This window comes from Enhydra lutris, unplaced genomic scaffold (assembly GCF_002288905.1).
Source record: "Enhydra lutris kenyoni isolate GAN:26980312 unplaced genomic scaffold, ASM228890v2 scaffoldscaffold2, whole genome shotgun sequence".
Taxonomy (NCBI): domain Eukaryota; kingdom Metazoa; phylum Chordata; class Mammalia; order Carnivora; family Mustelidae; genus Enhydra; species Enhydra lutris.
This window is the reverse complement of record NW_019154086.1, coordinates 459,461-480,510: the sequence shown is the minus strand read 5'-3', so window position 1 is coordinate 480,510 and position 21,050 is coordinate 459,461. Positions and strand designations below refer to the sequence as shown.

The 21,050-nt window shown below is 37.3% G+C and overlaps 1 protein-coding gene across 2 annotated transcripts in view; it reads right to left on the bottom strand.

The window, feature by feature from the left end:
• Positions 1-1,001: 1,001 nt before the first annotated feature.
• The window catches only part of LOC111149904 (fibroblast growth factor 12), a 405,831-nt gene continuing 385,782 nt past the window's right edge, over positions 1,002-21,050 (bottom strand). For both annotated transcript variants that reach the window (XM_022507202.1, XM_022507198.1), the window contains exon 5: positions 1,002-2,526. In XM_022507202.1, coding sequence (XP_022362910.1) covers positions 2,408-2,526 — 119 coding nt within the window. In that variant the 3' untranslated portion in view covers positions 1,002-2,407. The remainder of the gene's footprint in view (positions 2,527-21,050) is intronic.

Sequence of the window (21,050 nt, the reverse complement as noted above, 5' to 3'; positions counted from 1 at the left end):
ATATAAAAAAAAAACAATATAGAAAGTGGGTGGTGAGACTTCTGTTTCTTAATTTCTATCAGGAAAAAGACAAATATGAGTCTCAGTGATAAATGATGGACAGCCATTGATAACTGAGGGGAAAATGGTGTTGGGAGTTTATATCTCTATCACATTTTTCATAATATTTAACTGGATTAAATATATTATCATGAAGTCATTAGTGTAATTAATAACACTTTGTGAAACAGTCAATTATATTACCGATGAGTTTGTGGGGTGTGTGTATCACCATAAGATCTTGTCATTTCATGGTAAATGAGCCCGTGACCCATTTTGTAGAAGCCTCTTTCTTTTTATTTTTCAAAGAAAACAAGGCTTTGTGCTTGGGATTGGTTTGTTCCTAGAAGTGACAGGTGTATTCAAAATCAAGTTGAATCAAGAGTGACAAGGAGAAATACAACCAGATTTGTAATTTTTTTTACAAGGGTATTCTTTTCCTAGAAGAGCAACATTCCTTTTTTTTTCCCCCTTTTAATGTAATGCTTTCAAAATATTTTGGTTAAACAAATATCTTTTGCAAATGTGTGTTCAAAATCCTTGTCTAGATGCCTAACTTGTATTCTTTACAAACGATAAGGCAAATTCCTCCATTTCATTTTCTGCTAACCTCCTGATAACATAAATAGAATACTTGGTGAAGGACACAAACCACTATTAAAGAATAATGATTGTGTAGAGTGAGGGGAACTACATTGACTTTGAAAGAATACAGCAACCAATGGCAAGGTCATTTAAGTGAAGGCCTAGAGCTTCTGCAAAGTGTATATATTTTAGGGAGTCATATTTGGAACAATACATGCTGGACAGTAGAGCTATAGGAGAAGTAACATGCTAAGTCTTCTCATTGATAATATCCATAATTCTGCATACATTTTTTTTAACATTCTGTTTTAATTTGGATGTCTCTATACCATTCTTGATTTGTAGGACTACGTAGATCTATTTTCCCTCCCAAGGCAATTGTATTACGTTAATTTCTTTCCTAATGCTTTCCTAATACTTTAGTATTCCTAACTATGCATTTTCCCAGTCCTTACACTGAGTTGTTTTTGTTGTTGTTGTTGTTGTTGTTTTTTACTACTTTAAGCTCACACAACCCTGTGTGTTGGAACCATAGCTGTTAATTCTATATCCTTTCTCTATGCCCCTTGAAAATTCAATGTATCAACTTCCCTTCTGTGTTCTAGGAGACAGTTACTGTCAACTAGACTTATTAACAAGGATATAGAGTAACAAGCAAGCCACTGGCTTCATGAGATAATAAATTAGGAATTTCACATTCATGCCTCCCAATTTCTTGGTGAAGTTTGGAAAGTGCTACATACACAAAATTCTGGTAAGGTACAAAGGCAAAAACGATTTGCTTTGACCAATATCCTAGGATTTATTTCCTTGTGTGAAACCCCTTTTCTTTCTTTCCTGCTGCAAGAGATGGTACAAAACTCTTTAACACAGCTAGACATGCACCAATACTCTCCAAGCTGTGCACAATGAAAAATCAGACCAAATGATAAGTGCATATAACTTATTCATCCCTGCCCAAGCATGGCAATGACACAGAATTCTCAAAAGTAACCTCAGCCTTAGAACACATTTTTTTTTCTAAATAACTAAAAAAAATGAGATCCTGGATTAATTATTTTGATAAAAATATGATAATCTCCTAGGTGAATCTGAAACTCTTTATAAAGGAATAAAATCAGCTAATACTATTAAATTCAACAGAAGTCTATCTTTTGCATAAAATAATTGTAAGTAACAAATTCAAGAATAAAAGTTTAAACTTTTAAATGATTTCTGGCTTATACCATATGGGAATTAGAAGAATCTATAATTTGTACATGTTTAATATCATGGTAAAAAAAAATCCTGGAAACAGAATGTAATTATGTGTCAATTCCAGATGCCCAAAGAAAATTCAAATTCAACAGGAAGCACACATCACAGCATTATCCAAAGTTTAAGTTATTCAGGGTATTACATTGATTTGTAAGTTCAATTCTCCAAAACCCTTGTCATTAAGATAATAACTTTATTTCAAATTTATTATAGTTATGTTTTCATTATAATTAGCCTTCTATTAATAACAGCACAATGTTGTGGTGTCTTGATTTATTTTTTTCTCTTGATTTTATATGTGCTAATATTTGTGCATGTGCATTTTCTACCACATTGCAACAAGCAAGCTTTGGTTCAATTTCTTTGTCCTACACAAAGGAAGATTTTTGAGTGCAGAATCTTAGTCACTAGGTCCTGGGTTGCCATTTTATTTTCCTCTCCTTGGGTGGATTTATTGGAAGGAAATGGGAAAAGTAGGGGGGAGAAAGGGAAGGGATGAGAGAGGGACGAAGGGAAGAGTTCTCAGCTATGTTGAATCTTGATTCACGACTTTGCCTCCATTCATGGTTGGTGTTCCAGAACTTTTCCTTGAACGCCCTTGTTTTTCTCCAATTTCATGAAGTGATGGCTCTCTGTACATACACACTGAAAAGAAAAATTACATCAATTACTTATTATAATTCTGGACATCAATTTAGCTTCAATAAACATCTCAAATTACAATATCCTTCATTCCCATCACTAGCTCCTCTCCCCAGTGTAAAAATGAGTTTTAACTTGATAACATATTTCGTGGATTAAAATGGTCCTCTTTCAGTTCTACCAGTCATAGCCTTTTAAGTCTTTCTGAAATGTGGACATAGAGTGGTTTCTGTTCTCTTACAGATAAGGCTTGAGTCTTACCTGTCTGCTAAGCTATATAACAGGATTTTCATCTAGAGTTAGAGGAGACATTGTGAGTAGAATATTAAAAGGATAGAAATAGATACCTCTTTCAGTCCTTGGTCTGCAATCTAGCTTGCATAGAAAAAAAAAATCTTATTGACATGCTCCTAATCTTTACTACATGAAATATGACATTGTTATATCAAACTGAAATATTTACCACCAATTTTCAGGGCATCTGACACAGGAAATGATAATAGAAGGGAGGACAGAGGAAAACAAACAAACAAAATGCCGTTTTCCTGACTGTTCCAGGCTTGAATATGCAACTGTGTTGATTTTAGTTCACATCTATATACAACAGTTCCTTTCTCCTCTATTGTTTTGTCTGGCTCTAAAGCTCAGTCATCTCTGAATTTTCTTTTTCATCTTTGAATTTTCATGGCTATTGCTAGATTACTGCATAGAAAGAACAGTATGTTTCAACTCATAGTTACTCTTAAAAGATAAGATCTTCATTCCTTATATTGCTGTAAAATAAACAAATGTGTAAAAGTATATGAAATATTTCACTTAATCAGGAATTATTTGTATCCTTGACTTGGGAAAAAAATAGTAAAGTACCTCCATCTATGGAACCATCACTGCAGCTATAGTAATCTGCTATTTCTCATCAAATAGCTTCCTCACTTGGACTTTGTCCTGGTGCAGGAGACCTGAACATGCCTATGACCAAAGAGATGTCATGTGGTGGCGAAGAGCACCAGCCTGGGAGCCACACTACCTGGGTCTACATCCTCACTCAGCCACTCACTAACTGTCAACTTGGGCACACTTTCATAGCTAAAAAACTGAATTTTTATGAAGATTAAATGCCTGGCATATAGTAAGCATCCAAAGATGTTTAAGAAAATGAAGGAGGCGATCACTTCATGAGAATCTTGAATAACGGATTGCAAAGAACAAAGTGATAAGTTTGTTTTTTTTTTGTTTTTTGTTTTTTGTTTTTTTGGTTAAAGGTATTCTAAATTCAAAACTAGCTCAAGAAAATTAAGATACAAGAAATATTCTCTTTAGACTAGTTTAGTGATGAAGAGATTTTTTTTTTCCTCCAACATCTCAGTGGTTGAACTTTTTAAATGTTAGTGCTTTCGAATCATTCAAGGATATTGTTAAAATGCAGATTCTGATGTGGAAGGTTTTTGTGCAGTGGAGAGTCTACATTTTTAATAAGCTCCCAGGTGATGCTGATGTTGGCAAATGGAACCACTCTTTGAGTGGTGCAAAATATACATACAAACTAAGTTTGCCAAGTATATTGTCCACAATTATTACACATATTTATTTATTTTTATTTTATTTCATTTTTTACATATATGTTTTAAATGAGATGTTAAGGTATTTCAATTATTGCACTAAAGGGCCTCTCCAATATCCCAGAAGACCTTTGGCCTCAATAGCAAAACTGTAGAGAGGAAATGAATTCAGAAAGAATTGATGCTGTAGTTTTCAGATGATGCCAGTAGATAATTTAAGTTTCTGCTTTCTTTTATGAAAGACAGAAGATGCTTATGGACGATCATAAGGAAATCTTGAAATTTCTCAAGTCTAATGTCTTTTCCCTATATTTCTATTATGGGCAAAGTGTCAAAAATCTCCAAAATTAAACCATACATGTATAAAATATAGCTATTTATTTACAACTGGTAAGTGCACAAGGGAACTCAGAAGTAATTAAGTGATTCTATTAGAAAACTATTCACGTGATACCATAAAACAGTTTTTCCTACTCTGACACCTAGTCAGCTGTGAAAACCAATACATCCCGAGGCCTGACTACAAACTGCTAGCAAATTATGTATATATATATGGTGCCTGGGTGGCTCAGTTGGTTAAGCATTTGACTCTTGATTTCAGCTCAGGTCACAATCTCAGGGTCTTGGGATCAACACCCAAATTGGGCTCCCAACTGAGAGCTAAGAGTCTGCTTCAGATTCTCTCTCCCTTCTCCCTCTTTCCTCCACCAGCTCATGTGTGCACTCTAAGTAAATAAATAAATAAATAAACACAATAAAATAAATAAATAATTAATAAATAAATAAACACAAATAAATAAATGACACAAGTATGGATATACTTTGAGGATATTAGGCTTAGTGAAATAAGCTAGACAGAAAAAGACAAATATTTTATGACTCCATTTATGTGGGATACCTAAAGTAGTCAAATTCATAGACACAGAAAGGGGAACAGTGGTTGCTCAGGGCTGGGGAAGGGAGAATGTTACCATGTGTGCAAGTACAATGTGAATGTATTTAATGGCACTGAAATGCATACTTACAATGGGTAAGATGTTAAACTTCATGTTGTGTGTCTTTTACACAGCATTATTAATAATGACACTTTTAAAAAAATCACAGACACACAAATACCGAGTGTAAGCTATAAACAAAGAAATGATTCTTAAAGCCTGAAATGTCTTATTTGGATGGGAAGAGCCAACAATTCCCTAATAGACAAAAATATTAGTCTTAGTACTAAAGTTAAGATGGAGAGAACCGAGATATAACTGAGGGCGTAGAGAGTTGGTAAAAGGATAGGAAAATCTGATGAGAATAGCCTAGGAATGCACTGCCCAATACAATCCCCATTTTGCCTTTGTGATCACATAGAGCATTTAAAATGTGCTTAGTCCTATTTCAGATGTGCTGTTAAGTACAAAACACTAAATTTAAAGACCACACAAGAAGAACAAATATCTCACTAGTAATATATTAACTGGTTACAATTAAATAGATAATATTTTGGATATTTTGGGCTGAGTAGATTATTAAACTTTATGTCACATGTTCATTTTTATTTTTTAAATGTGAATACCAGAATACTTTAAATTACATATGTACCTCATATGATATTTCTACTAGACAGTTCTGCCTTAGAAGAGTTTGTTGCTGTCTGGAAGAGAAATGTCCTGACTGGAGCTAAAGCTATAAATAACTGAACGAGGGGAGGACAGTGGAGAAAATCTTCTGACCCAAGGGGTCCTGACGCTCATAGGTAGACAAGGGAGATGAAGAGCATCTTGGATGCCTTTAGTAGGATGGAACCGGTTCACAAAATATTTATTGGCCCTTTTGACTTGGCTTAACTAATGTTGTATCACTTTCATCCTAAAATGGACTTTCCCTGTTCTTTTCTCTCCTCCAATTTCAATTACTCTTTTGCAAACTAATATCCAAAGCTGAATTGGTACAAGCATTGATTTGGTCATTGAGTCTGTAAGCAGGTGCACATTTAACTTGTGCCAGGCACTCTGCTAGATTTCATAGCAACTGAGAGAGATGACCACTTGATTCCTGCCCTCACGGAGCTCAAGGCTAAGAAGGAGAACACAGACATGCCCACCAATCACAGGGTGTTCAGAGCCAGAGTAGAGAGGTGAATGGAAATGAGTACAGAACAATAGCTCTTTGATGCTGGTTTAGCCTTGAAGGAGGCAGAGGATTTAGAGGGATGGACAGACTACCGAAAGAGTGAAGAAATGAAGTGCATGTTATATAAGAAAAACAGGGACTGATTGAAGAATGGGGTAAAATAGAGAAGTAGGGAGGAATAAGCCTGGCAAGGCTAACTCATGTCAGACCTTCTGAGTTCCAAGCTGGAAGTTTTAAACCATGATCCTGATGTCTATCAGCCTCAATTTGATAAGGAATGAGGAGTTAAAAAATATGTCCATCAAGTACATAAGTGTATAGGGAAAATCTATTTATTCAATCTCGTTATATAGAAAAATGTCTAACTATGTTTGCATGACATGAATACAGCCAGTCATATTAGTCAGGAAGAATCAGTCAAACCGAATCTTACTGCACAGATCTTATAACAAATGGTTGGCAACATCTGAAACTTTCATGAGTTCTGATAGCTTGCAAACACAATTGTAATTTCTTAGACACAGACCTAGCTGAGGCACCATTATGTATGAGACCTGCTGCTTATCTAATATACATAATATCTGATATATTCTAAGTACAATAATGTTGACTACAACTGAAAAGTGGGGTTCACTTGGTCAAGCTAACTAACATGCTGGGAAGAGTTATCCTTTTGCTTTGTGGGGAGCTTAAGGTAGCACTGCAGAAGATTGAACAAACAACAAATGATAAATCAAGAATTACTAATCCCATTACTAATCCCATATATGAGCAATGCATATATTTTACAGTAAGAATTAATCACAATTTTATACAGGTACTAGTACTAGACTTTGGAGTTCTGGTATTAATTTCCAATCATATAAGCAACTGTGGGAAACTTTTAAAAAGCATGTCTAGGAGACTGCATAGGTTCTGAACACCAAATAGTTATATAAATTCTACAGCTCCCAAATCGTGCTTCTCCAATCAGCCCCGTATTATGCAAGATTACGGTTTTCTCCTCCTGCTAATCAGGTCCTTATAATAACTGCAATGACCTCTGGGAGATTTTCCACCACTTTCTATTACAATAAGCTATTATTTTATTAGGAATAGATTTATTTTGCTCTAGAAGGCTCTACATTAAAAAAAAAAAAAAGCCCTCTTTGTTCTTGAATATTTTCTTCTTGTGTCCTCTTATTATGCATTTGACCCATTTCAGCTAGGACGGCAGTTTGATATCCTAGTTCTTTTGATGGGGAGCAGTTTCCAGACTGGCAATAAAGCCAAACAAACAAACAAACAAACAAAAAATCTAACTTCCTGTATTTCTTGTTCTTCCAGCTCCCCAATCACCTTTCTCAGCAACTCAGAATCAGTGCCATTGCCCATTTAACAACTGGAAACAAGTTCTCTGATTTAGGCAACTTGTGATGTTACAATCTCATGTATATCTCATGTGATAAGACAATCACATTTCTCATGTGAGACCCTGGGAACTACTCGTGTGATACAGATTTCATTTTCAGTGGACATGATATATTGGCTACCACTTGGCATGGAACTGATTTCCAATTGTGTTTCTTTCTGGTTTCACTTTACACTATTTTCCCAACAAACTTTCAGTATCTAAGTATCAAGAATGTTCAGTGTCCTGATGATATAATGCCTGATTAGCAACATTGTTACTCTTTCATCTGACACTTCTGGGTGGTTCTTGATCACATCCCTTGCCTTCTTTGCTCTTTAAAGCACGAAAAAAAAATACTTGCTCTTTTTTAATCCCACAGGATGTTTTTGAGATAAATATCATTATTCCTCTAACATGTGTGGTTGGTATCATAATGGTTTTGGGTAAGTGGTAAAAGAAAACAATGTTCTGAAAAGGGAAGCATTTCTGTTTGGTTCTTTAGTACTCTTTCTTCAAAGCAGTTTTCTATTTTCCCTGTATTTTGACATATGTTTCAATTTATTTCTCTTCTTCCCCTTCTCACCACCCTATCCTCTTCTCTTCTTCTTCTGGATGTTTCCTTTTATTCATGTTTTGACTTTTCTTGATCCATAGTACATTGGAACAGAAGGATTAAATGCAGCTTTCAGAGTAAAAATGAGGTAGAGAGATTTGACAAAAGAATATTCTTCCTCATGTGCAGACACAAGGACACATAAAAGTTTCCAATAACGTAGCCAACATCGTGTTTTACTTTGAGACCTAGCAAGAAATCCCCAGTTCAACTTTAATGTCAGCAGAACACACCTGTATGACAGACACTAGTCACATTGTGACTTGGCATAGCGAAGGCTGTCATTTTCACGGCCACCTGAGATGCACTGGCTCTATTTCCATAGAAAGCCCTGCAGTTCTGATATCACAAATAAAATGCTACCTTGGTTGTAACAAGTCCATGAGTCACCAACTTTAGAATAATATATTGTACTGGTTTTATTTATTTTTGGCTTTATTTTTAAATACAAGATGGTGTCGTTAAAAAAGAGAGAGATTTCATATCTGTATCACTGAGCATCAAAATCTTGTCAAAAAGAAAACACATCTTTTCTTTGTAAAATTAGGCATAGGTCTTCCCAGGACAAGCTTTTCCAGCTACTATCTTTCTATTCTATTCTTTTTGCTGGTAACTTTGGTGCCTATGCAGTTACCAGATGATGCCAATATTTTTTGCTACTATATTAGCTCAGAATCCTTGTTTGCAACTTTGAGCATTCAATAATCACATTTATTTTCATTACAAACTTCTCTTGGAAAACAAACCAAAATAATGCCTTTCTTAAAAGTATGGGGGAAAAAAGCGGAATCTCAGAATGCATTATTATTTATAAGTCAGACAAGTATAATAAACCAGGTATAGCTACCATCCAGTGCGTACTCAGCTCCTAAGTAGTCAGTGTCCTCATAATCACAGCTAATGTTCATTGAGCACTTACTATACACCTGTACTTTAGATACACTATGGTTATTTTAATGATCCAAAAGATAGATCGTTTTATTGGTCCTTTTTGCAACTAAGGAAACTGAAGAACAAAAAGGATAGTTTGCAGAAGTAATGCAGGGCACTACAAGGCACAGTCAACATTAAAATTCATGTGTGATTAACTCCAGGGTTCCTGCTCTAAGCGCACAGTCAAATAATTTAACGTGTCTGGAAAAACAAACAACATGAAACTTTGTTGACTGGTCTCCAGTCGAAATCTTGATCCCACACCTCATGGGGCCCTCAGCACTTCCTGGAACCCTCCTACATTTCTCTTGCCAATTCCCTTTCCCATTTTTCCTAAGTGGAAGAATACCTTCTCCTTCCTCCTCAAAACCTCCTCAAACTCAGGTTATAGGCCTGTCCTCTTGTTTTGTCTTATCTTTCTCTCCTCCCTCTCCCCTCTCCTTCCTGTTTTCCTCTTTTCTTTTCTTTCTTTCTTTCTTTCTTTCTTTCTTTCTTTCTTTCTCTCTTTCTTTCTTTTCTTTCTTTTTTTAATCAGTAAACCACCTTGCTTCATATTTCACTTAGAAAAGAGCAGTGGAGGAGCAAGTTTTCATATTTCCCCCACGAAAATAACCCACCTGCCTACAACTGCTCACACATGTTCTGGTGCTTGAACTCTTCCTGTGCCTGCCCCAATCTTGTCCTCCACTTGCCACTTCCATGCATGATATCACCCCCTTTGGTCAGTGTCATTCAGTGACCAGCTCTCCTGCAATGCCAAATTTTACTTCTCCCCAGTTGTTCCCATCAGTCTATAAATATGTTGTAATAGCTTTAAACAAAGAAGCAAACAAATTCCACTATGTAACTACCATGCTTCTCTCCAGCTAACTTCCCATTTCTCTACTCCTCTTTCATAATAGAACTACTCAAAAATGTGATTTCATATTACTTTCTTTTTTTTTTTTTAACCTCCTGTAATAACTTGAACTCACTCCAATTGGCCTTATTCCCTGCTATACCACTGAGATCACTCTTGTCAAGTCACTATTGCCTGTGTGTTACAGACCCAATGGTCAATCCTCCAGTGGCTTATTGGATCCCCTGGCAGTCTTTAATAGAGATAACAGCTCTGGTCATACTTTTACCTCTTTCTAACTATATGCACCTGGGTGAGTTATTCAACCTCTCTTAAACTTAGTTTCCTCATGCTTAAAATTGGGATAATAATCTTAAGCTACATATCTCCAAAGTGTTAGTAACTAGCAAATGATACTCTGGCAGGGGAAATACATTAACAATAGCAACAAGCCACACAAATGACATATAAAGCAATACCGTTGCTACAAATCATTACTTCTATTACTGTCAGATTCCTGCAAATCATTTAAAAAGTGAATGTTCTTATAATTAGGGGAGAACTAGGTGTAAATCTTTGTCAATGTTTCTCTGTAAGGGACATTGGAAACCTGTGTGGAGGGCAACTGTAGTGGTTGCTGACAAATTCTGTTTTCCAGATGGAGGCAATCGAACTCCAATTTCTGATAAAGTTCACAAATGGCACTCTATAAAGAATCCCCATCCTACATCAGTTTCCATCAAAGAAGAATGAAATATGACTAATCTTTTTATTACTACCAATTTAATTGAATTTTCCTTGGCTCTCTGTAATTTCTAAAAGGTGGAAAGGTTAGATTGCTCTGTTAGTTAATGTACCATTAAATATATTTAATTGTCTTAATCGCAGATCATGGAAGGGTGTGAGCAATTAACATGAAGCAATTTCACTCCTTAATTAATGTCACATACAATCCCTTTGGAACTGTAGAAGAATTTTAAGTGCTGGTTCAAAAGCAATGTATTGCCAAAGGAATGCACCCGGTATGCTGTAAATATTTATTATAAAGAGTTAAGAGACACTGTGAACACAGAGATCTATATCTTCATTTAGAAGGAGATCAGAAGCAATATTTGTGTGCAGGAGAGAGAGAGATATGGAAGAAGAATGTGGCAGGGAGAAGTAAGAGGGTTTTATTAAAGACTAAATTCAAAGCCAGGAAAATCCTGCTTTGAATGAATTGCACTGGTTTGGGAGGAAAAGGTGTCACAGGCTGGCAGAGATCCAAAACTTAAAAGATGGAGAGAGAGAGAGAGAGAGAGAGAGAATTGCAGCTATTTTCTTTTTTTTTCTCTTTTTCTTTTTTTTTCTTTAATTAATTTATCTGACAGACAGATCACAAGTAGGCAGAGAGGAAGGCTGAGAGAGAGGAAGGGAAGCAGGCTCCCTGCTGAGCAGAGAACCCAACGTGGGGCTTGATCCCAAGACCTGGGATCATGACCTGAAGCGAAGGCAGAGGCTTTAACCCCCTGAGCCACCGAGGCACCCCAGCCATTTTCTATAATAAAAACAATCAGGGGCATCAGTGGTAGGTATTTTGTTGCTCTGTTTTGTCTTTTAGTTTGGTTGGGTTCTAGGAGACAAGTTTTCTTTCTAGTCAATTGAAATAAAATATCAAAATATCAAAATCAATTTGCCATTAGTATCCTCCCAATTAGAGCTCTAAACCATTAGGAGTACTGATTTGTTCAGTTCTTTGATACCTCATTGTATAGCTTTTTAAGAGATTATTTTCCCTCCAAATTTCGATTTTCATTGTCTCTAATCCCTTAGTGAACACCACACCTCACAGCATTTCTCCACTACATAACCCAATAACACAATGTCCAGTTTCCAAGGGAAAATGAAAAATGCACTACGGATTGAGCTGACAAATTTGGGATATCCAGCTTCCTTACAATGTCTTATCTTCATATTATTCCAATGAAACAGATGGCATTTATAATCAACTTCATCTTCAGAGATTACTGAAGTTGAAGAGGGTAAATTATTTTCTCAAAATTACTTAGCAAATCATTGGCAAAATGTTTATCAGAAGAACTAGACATTTGTTTACCCTTGATTAATTGTATTAGGTTACTTCTTCTCAATGTCAATTTAGTGCAATAATTGGTGTTGGCTCTAACTTACTCCATATAATAATTAAACTGAGCACTAGAATACAGCCATCTTAATAGCAGTAGGAAATGGCAAAATGTAACATGTTTAATATATGCAATTCCATGGTATCAGAGAGACAATTTACCAATGTTAGATTAGGCTTAGTCCAATATATTGATCACAATAATCTGAATAAGTTTAAACAATTGTCTATGGCCAGACTTGATCAAAATGAGACTACAATCACCAAATTCAATTTAGAACACTAAGTCTTGATCCTGGTTGCCATCGTAATCACTTGGACAATAGAACCAGACCACTCTGGAGATCTGAGAATTTGTAGCTCCAGATGGTTGGGATACTGATGTTTGGGAAACACTGCTCTACGTTATACTGCCGCACTTAAATCAGATTCTATTAGCTTAAGTCAACAGTTACAGCAGGAAAAATGGATAATTTATACCTCTGTGTGTGTGTGTGTGTGTGTGTGTGTGTGTGTGTGTGTGTGTTGTCTCCCAGCTGGAAATATATTAGTGGAAATAGCAAATGTCCCTTTATTTAGAGTTTAATATTTCTGTAACAATGACTCTCAATTGATATTTACTAATTTTACTATAGAAACATATTTCTCCCTCCAGAATTAAGTTCTTGAAGCTTAACTCTTTGGAAAGTGCACATATTCTTTTCAGGAGGAAGGAACAAGATTCTGAAGACCCAACCACCTGCAGGAGCTGAGTAATGAGCTTCTTGGAGGAGGGAGGAGAAAAGGAGGAGACTGTATCTTGTTCTTTGTCAAAGACTATTTGGCTGCTGTATCTAAAGCTAAAAGGGGAGGTTACCACCAAGACAATTTAAATCTGGGAGAGTTACTTATCTGTGGTGTGAACAATGCTCTGAAAGGGCAAAACTGGGAATCATGAAGCCTGTGCTGTTGTCTTAAATTCCAGGGGAGGGGACCCATGTAAGTAAAGGTTGACATGCAAGTGCACGTAGTAATGGGTTTAAATATCAAGTCCATCCATCTGTCTGAAGAGATGCCCTTGCAACCCTTCATTAACACCACCTGTGTTCTAAACCCAGGATGGAAAGTGAGACCGTGATAGGAAAGGGGCTGGTAGATAATTATTATCATATAATCAGTGCAGGACTTAAAGATCCTGGGAGAGTTTAATTTGGGGAATCCTGACATTCAAAATGATATAATCATCAGGATTGGGGAAAAGTCAGAGCTATTTGAAACATAAAACAAACCTTCTCTGGCTTTTTCTCTGTAAGAGGTCTATTTCCTTCCCTAAGGAGGAGGACATTTACAGTCCACAGTCCGTACTGGACTCTGTTGGTAACTGTACAGTGGTGGGTTTAAAGGTTTATAAAAATTTCTTTAAAAACTAAAGATAAAAAAATAATAATAAAATAAAAAATAAAAACTAAAGATAACTGGAGCGCCTGGGAGGCTCAGCCATTAAGCATCTGCCTAGGGCTCAGGTCATGATCCCAGGGTCCTGGGATTGAGCCCCACATTGGGCTCTCTACTTGGCAGGGAGTCTGCTTCTCTCTCTCCCACTCCCCCTGCTTGTGTTCTCTCTCTTGTTATCTTTCTCTCTGTCAATAGATAAATAAAATCTTTAAAAAAAATTTTAAAGTAAATAAAAACTAAAGATAACTGACAGCTTTTCCAGTTAACCAGCAATATGGCCAACCTCTTATAAAGCTGTCATTTTCTTTCTTTTCTGAAAGTGTCTTCTAGTTATGTGCTTTAATTGTCCTATGGAAAAAAATATTTCCGAAAACTTTCTTTACAAGGAATTATGGCTAGAATGTCTTTCATCCTACTCCTTCTAAAAAAAAAGTTACAAATCACCCATTATGGGAATAGCTCATAAAACTGTACTTTATTCATTCAATAATTTAATAAAGGAAATGTGTTTAGAAACATTTTATTTATAAATCCTAAGCTAGGCTCCATGAAGAAACATGGTTTTACAATAAAGTGCTTATAAAGAATGCATAGAATGTCATTGTCAAAGAACTTTAGGAATCATCTTCTCCATTTTTTTTTTCTTTTGCAGAGTAGGAAATGAAGCCTGTAACATTCATCAAAAAAGCAGCGATGTATTCTTAACCCTTTGTCCCCTAGTTTTAACATGGCATTCCCATAAGTATCTTATCTGATTATCTACCACTATGAATTTATCTTGTCATATCACACACATCCTTTTTGAATGGTTTAGAGCTAGCTTACTACTCAAGTTGTTTCATGATATAACACTTCTGCTGTAAGTGAAGCACTTCTGCTTCACTTACATTTCTAATTATTAGCATATCCACAGACTTACTGCAGATTAAAGGGCAATATAGTGTAGGGGGTAGGTGTATAGGCTCCAGCAGTAGGCTTCCTAGACTGCAATCCCAGTTCTGTATTTATCTAGCCCTGTGATTGGCCAGGGCATACTTACTTATACTTAATTACTTTAAATATTGGTCTCTTCATCTACACGATGAAGGGTAATAACATAAGGCTGTTTTGAACTTTAATGAAGGTAACATATGTACTCTGCCTAGTAAATGGTGAACTGTATATAGGTGCAGTAAGGTTAGTTAATAGTAGTAATAAAAGTGGTAGCACGAATAGTTTGGGGGTCCCAGTGAGGAGAGAGAAATCCTCACTGAATAGTAGAATAATGCCTAACAAAACCTCAAGTTCACATATCTTTGATATTAATGGTAATTATAAAATTACATCATTTGATAACATAAAGCATAGATGTATGGAAAATCACTGGGAATTTTTTCATATTTTTGCATTATAATAATGATATCAAAGTAATAAGATGTGGGAGAACTGAGGGAGGAGTCAAGATGGCGGAGAAGTAGCAGGCTGAGACTACTTCAGGTAGCGGGAGATCAGCTAGATAGCTTATCTAAAGATTGCAAACACCTACAAATCCAACGGGAGATTGAAGAGAAGAAGAACAGCAACTCTAGAAACAGAAAATCAACCACTTTCTGAAAGGTAGGACTGGCGGAGAAGTGAATCCAAAGTGACGGGAAGATAGACCGCGGGGGGAGGGGCCGGCTCCCGGCAAGCGGCGGGGCAACGGAGCACAAAATCGGGACTTTTTTTTTTTTTTTTTTTAAGATTTTATTTATTTACCCTACAGACAGAAATTACAAGTAGGCAGAGAGGCAGGCAGAGAGAGAGGAGGAAGCAGGCTCCCCGCTGAGCAGAGGGCCTGATGTGGGGCTCGATCCCAGAACCCTGGGATCATGACCTGAGCTGAAGGCAGAGGCTCAACCCACTGAGCCACCCAGGCGCCCCCAAAATCGGGACTTTTAAAAGTCTGTTCCACTGAGGGACATCGCTCCAGAGGCTTAACCGGGGTGAAGCCCACGCGGGGTCAGCGTGGCCTCAGGTCCCGCAGGGTCACAGAAGGATCGGGGGTGTCTGAGTGTCGCAGAGCTTACAGGTATTAGAACGGGGAAGCCGGCTACAGAGACAGAGCTGAGGAGTAAGCTCTAAGCTCGGGGTTACCTTGAACCGGTCGCAGGCTCGGTCAGCTCGGAGCGCGGCCAGAGGCAGGGTGACGGGAGTAAATCGGCGCTGTTCTCTGAGGGTGCACTGAGGAGTGGGACCCCGGGCTCTCGGCTCCTCCGGGCAGGAGACCAGGAGGCCACCATCTTCATTCCCGCCCTCCAGAACTCTACGGAAAGCGCTCAGGGAACAAAAGCTCCCGAAAGCAAACCCAAGCGGATTACTCAGCCCGGCCCCTGGTAAGGGCGGTGCAACTCCGCCTGGGGCAAAGACACTTGAGAATCACTACAACAGGCCCCTCCCCCAGAAGATCAACAAGAAGCCCAGCCAGGACCAAGTTCACCTACCAAGGAGTAGTTTCAATACCAAGGAGAGCAGCGGAATTCCAGAGGAGGAGAAAGCAAAGCACGGAAGTCATGGCTTTCTCCCCATGATTCTTTAGCCTTGCAGTTAATTTAATTTTTTTTTCTTTTTCAATTTTTTTTCTTCTTCTGCTAAATTTTTTTAACTTTTACCCTTTTCTTTTTTAACGTTTTTTAACTAGTTTATCTAATATATATATATATATATATATTTTTTTTTTTTTTTTTTTTTTTTTTTTTATTGGTTTTCTTTTTTTAATTGTTTCTTTTTTTTTTTTCTTCTTTCTGAACCTCTTTTTATCCCCTTTCTCCCCCCTCACAATTTGGGATCTCTTCTGATTTGGCTAAAGCATATTTTCCTGGGGTTGTTGCCACCCTTTTAGTATTTTACTTGCTCCTTCATCTACTCTTATCTGGACAAAATGACAAGGTGGAAAAATTCACCACAAAAAAAAGAACAAGAGGCAGTACCAAAGGCTAGGGACCTAATCAATACAGACATTGGTAATATGTCAGATCTAGAGTTCAGAATGACGATTCTCAAGGTTCTAGCCAGGCTCGAAAAAGGCATGGAGGATATTAGAGAAACCCTCTCGGGAGATATAAAAGCCCTTTCTGGAGAAATAAAAGAACTAAAATCTAACCAAGTTGAAATCAAAAAGCTATTAATGAGGTGCAATCAAAAATGGAGGCTCTGACTGCTAGGATAAATGAGGCAGAAGAAAGAATTAGCGATATAGAAGACCAAATGACAGAGAATAAAGAAGCTGAGCAAAAGAGGGACAAACAGCTACTAGACCACGAGGGGAGAATTCGAGAGATAAGTGACACCATAAGACGAAACAACATTAGAATAATTGGGATTCCAGAAGAAGAGGAAACAGAGAGGGGAGCAGAAGGTATATTGGAGAGAATTATTGGAGAGAATTTCCCCAATATGGCAAAGGAAACAAGCATCAAAATCCAGGAGGTTCAGAGAACCCCCCTCAAAATCAATAAGAATAGGTCCACACCCTGTCACCTAATAGTAAAATGTACAAGTCTTAGTGACAAAGAGAAGATCCTGAAAGCAGCCCGGGAAAAGAAGTCTGTAACGTACAATGGTAAAAATATTAGATTGGCAGCAGACTTATCCACAGAGACCTGGCAGGCCAGAAAGAGCTGGATTGATATATTCAGAGTACTAAACGAGAAAAACATGCAGCCAAGAATACTATATCCAGCTAGGCTATCATTGAAAATAGAAGGAGAGATTAAGTAAAAGCTTCCAGGACAAACAAAAACGGAAAGAATTTGCAAACACCAAACCAGCTCTACAGGAAATATTGAAAGGGGTCCTCTAAGCAAAGAGAGACCCTAAAAGTAGTAGATCAGAAAGAAACAGAGACAATATACAATAACAGTCACCTTACAGGCAATACAATGGCACTAAATTCATATCTCTCAATACTTACCCTGAATGTTAATGGGCTAAATGCCCCAATCAAAAGACACAGGGTATCAGAATGGATAAAAAAACAAAACCCATCTATATGTTGCCTACAAGAAACTCATCTTAAACCTGAAGACACCTCCAGATTTAAAGTGAGGGGGTGGAAAAGAATTTACCATGCTAATGGACATCAGAAGAAAGCAGGAGTGGCAATCCTTGTATCAGATCAATTAGATTTTAAGCCAAAGACTATAATAAGAGATGAGAAAGGACACTATATCATACTCAAAGGAACTGTCCAACAAGAAGATCTAACAATTTTAAATATCTATGCCCCTAACGTGGGAGCAGCCAACTATATAAACCAATTAATAACAAAATCAAAGAAACACATCAACAATAATACAATAATAGTAGGGGACTTTAACACTCCCCTCACTGAAATGGACAGATCATCCAAGCAAAAGATCAACAAGGAAATAAAGGCCTTAAATGACACACTGGACCAGATGGACATCACAGATATATTCAGAACATTTCATCCCAAAGCAACAGAATACACATTCTTCTCTAGTGCACATGGAACATTCTCCAGAATAGATCACATCCTCGGTCCTAAATCAGGTCTCAACCAGTATCAAAAGATTGGGATCATTCCCTGCATATTTTCAGACCACAATGCTCTGAAGCTAGAACTCAATCACAAGAGGAAATTTGGAAAGAACCCAAATACATGGAGACTAAACAGCATCCTTCTAAAGAATGAATGGGTCAACCAGGAAATTAAAGAAGAATTGAAAAAATTCATGGAAACAAATGATAATGAAAACACAACGGTTCAAAATCTGTGGGACACAACAAAGGCAGTCCTGAGAGGAAAATATATAGTGGTACAAGCCTTTCTCAAGAAACAAGAAAGGTCTCAGGTACACAACCTAACCCTACACCTAAAGGAGCTGGAGAAAGAACAAGAAAGAAACCCTAAACCCAGCAGGAGAAGAGAAATCATAAAGATCAGAGCAGAAATCAATGAAATAGAAACCAAAAAAACAATAGAACAAATCAACGAAACTAGGAGCTGGTTCTTTGAAAGAATTAATAAGATCGATAAACCCCTGGCCAGACTTATCAAAAAGAAAAGAGAAAGGACCCAAATAAATAAAATCATGAATGAAAGAGGAGAGATCACAACGAACACCAAAGAAATACAGACAATTATAAGAACATACTATGAGCAACTCTACGCCAACAAATTTGACAATCTGGAAGAAATGTATGCATTCCTAGAGACATATAAACTACCACAACTGAACCAGGAAGAAATAGAAAGCCTGAACAGACCCATAACCAGTAAGGAGATTGAAACAGTCATCAAAAATCTCCAAACAAACAAAAGCCCAGGGCCAGATGGCTTCCCAGGAGAATTCTACCAAACATTTAAAGAAGAACTAATTCCTATTCTCCTGAAACTGTTCCAAAAAATAGAAATGGAAGGAAAACTTCCAAACTCATTTTATGAGGCCAGCATCACCTTGATCCCAAAACCAGACAAGGATCCCATCAAAAAAGAGAACTACAGACCAATATCCTTGATGAACACAGATGCAAAAATTCTCGCCAAAATACTAGCCAATAGGATTCAACAGTACATTAAAAGGATTATTCACCACGACCAAGTGGGATTTATTCCAGGGCTGCAAGGTTGGTTCAACATCCGCAAATCAATCAATGTGATACAACACATTAATAAAAGAAAGAACAAGAACCATATGATACTCTCCATAGATGCTGAAAAAGCATTTGACAAAGTACAGCATCCCTTCCTGATCAAAACTCTTCAAAGTGTAGGGATAGAGGGCACATACCTCAATATTATCAAAGCCATCTATGAAAAACCCACCGCAAATATCATTCTTAATGGAGAAAAACTGAAAGCTTTTCCGCTAACGTCAGGAACACGGCAGGGATGTCCATTATCACCACTGCTATTCAACATAGTACTAGAAGTCCTAGCCTCAGCAATCAGACAACAAAAGGAAATTAAAGGCATCCAAATCAGCAAAGAAGAAGTCAAACTATCACTCTTCGCAGATGATATGATACTATATGTGGAAAACCCAAAAGACTCCACTCCAAAACTGCTAGAACTTGTACAGGAATTCAGTAAAGTGTCAGGATATAAAATCAATGCACAGAAATCAGTTGCATTTCTCTACACCAACAACAAGACAGAAGAAAGAGAAATTAAGGAGTCCATCCCATTTACAATTGCACCCAAAACTATAAGATACCTAGGAATAAACCTACCCAAAGAGACTAAGAATCTATACACAGAAAACTATAAAGTACTCATGAAAGAAATTGAGGAAGACACAAAGAAATGGAAAAACGTTCCATGCTCCTGGATTGGAAGAATAAATATTGTGAAAATGTCTATGCTACCTAAAGCAATCTACACATTTAATGCAATTCCTATCAAAGTACCATCCATTTTTTTCAAAGAAATGGAACAAATAACCCTAAAATTTATATGGAACCAGAAAAGACCTCAAATAGCCAAAGCAATATTGAAAAAGAAAGCCAAAGTTGGTGGCATCACAATTCCGGACTTCAAGCTCTATTACAAAGCTGTCATCATCAAGACAGCATGGTACTGGCACAAAAACAGACACATAGATCAATGGAACAGAATAGAGAGCCCAGAAATAGACCCTCAACTCTATGGTCAACTAATCTTCGACAAAGCAGGAAAGAATATCCAATGGAAAAAAGACAGCCTCTTCAACAAATGGTGTTGGGAAAATTGGATAGCCACATGCAGAAAAATGAAATTGGATCATTTCCTTATACCACACACGAAAATAGACTCAAAATGGATGAAGGATCTCAATGTGAGAAAGGAATCCATCAAAATCCTTGAGGAGAACACAGGCAGCAACCTCTTCGACCTCAGCCGCAGCAACATCTTCCTAGGAACATCGCCAAAGGCAAGGGAAGCAAGGGCAAAAATGAACTATTGGGATTTTATCAAGATCAAAAGCTTTTGCACAGCAAAGGAACCAGTTAAGAAAACCAAAAGACAACTGACAGAATGGGAGAAGATATTTGCAAATGACATATCAGATAAAGGGCTAGTGTCCAAAATCTATAAAGAACTTAGCAACAAACTCAACACCCAAAGAACAAATAATCCAATCAAGAAATGGGCAGAGGACATGAACAGACATTTCTGCAAAGAAGACATCCAGATGGCCAACAGACACATGAAAAAGTGCTCCACATCACTCGGCATCAGGGAAATACAAATCAAAACCACAATGAGATATCACCTCACACCAGTCAGAATGGCTAGAATTAACAAGTCAGGAAATGACAGATGCTGGCGAGGATGTGGAGAAAGGGGAACCCTCCTACACTGTTGGTGGGAATGCAAGCTGGTGCAACCACTCTGGAAAACAGCATGGAGGTTCCTCAAAATGTTGAAAATAGAACTACCCTATGACCCAGCAATTGCACTGCTGGGTATTTACCCTAAAGATACGAACGTAGTGATCCGAAGGGGCACGTGCACCCAAATGTTTATAGCAGCAATGTCTACAATAGCCAAA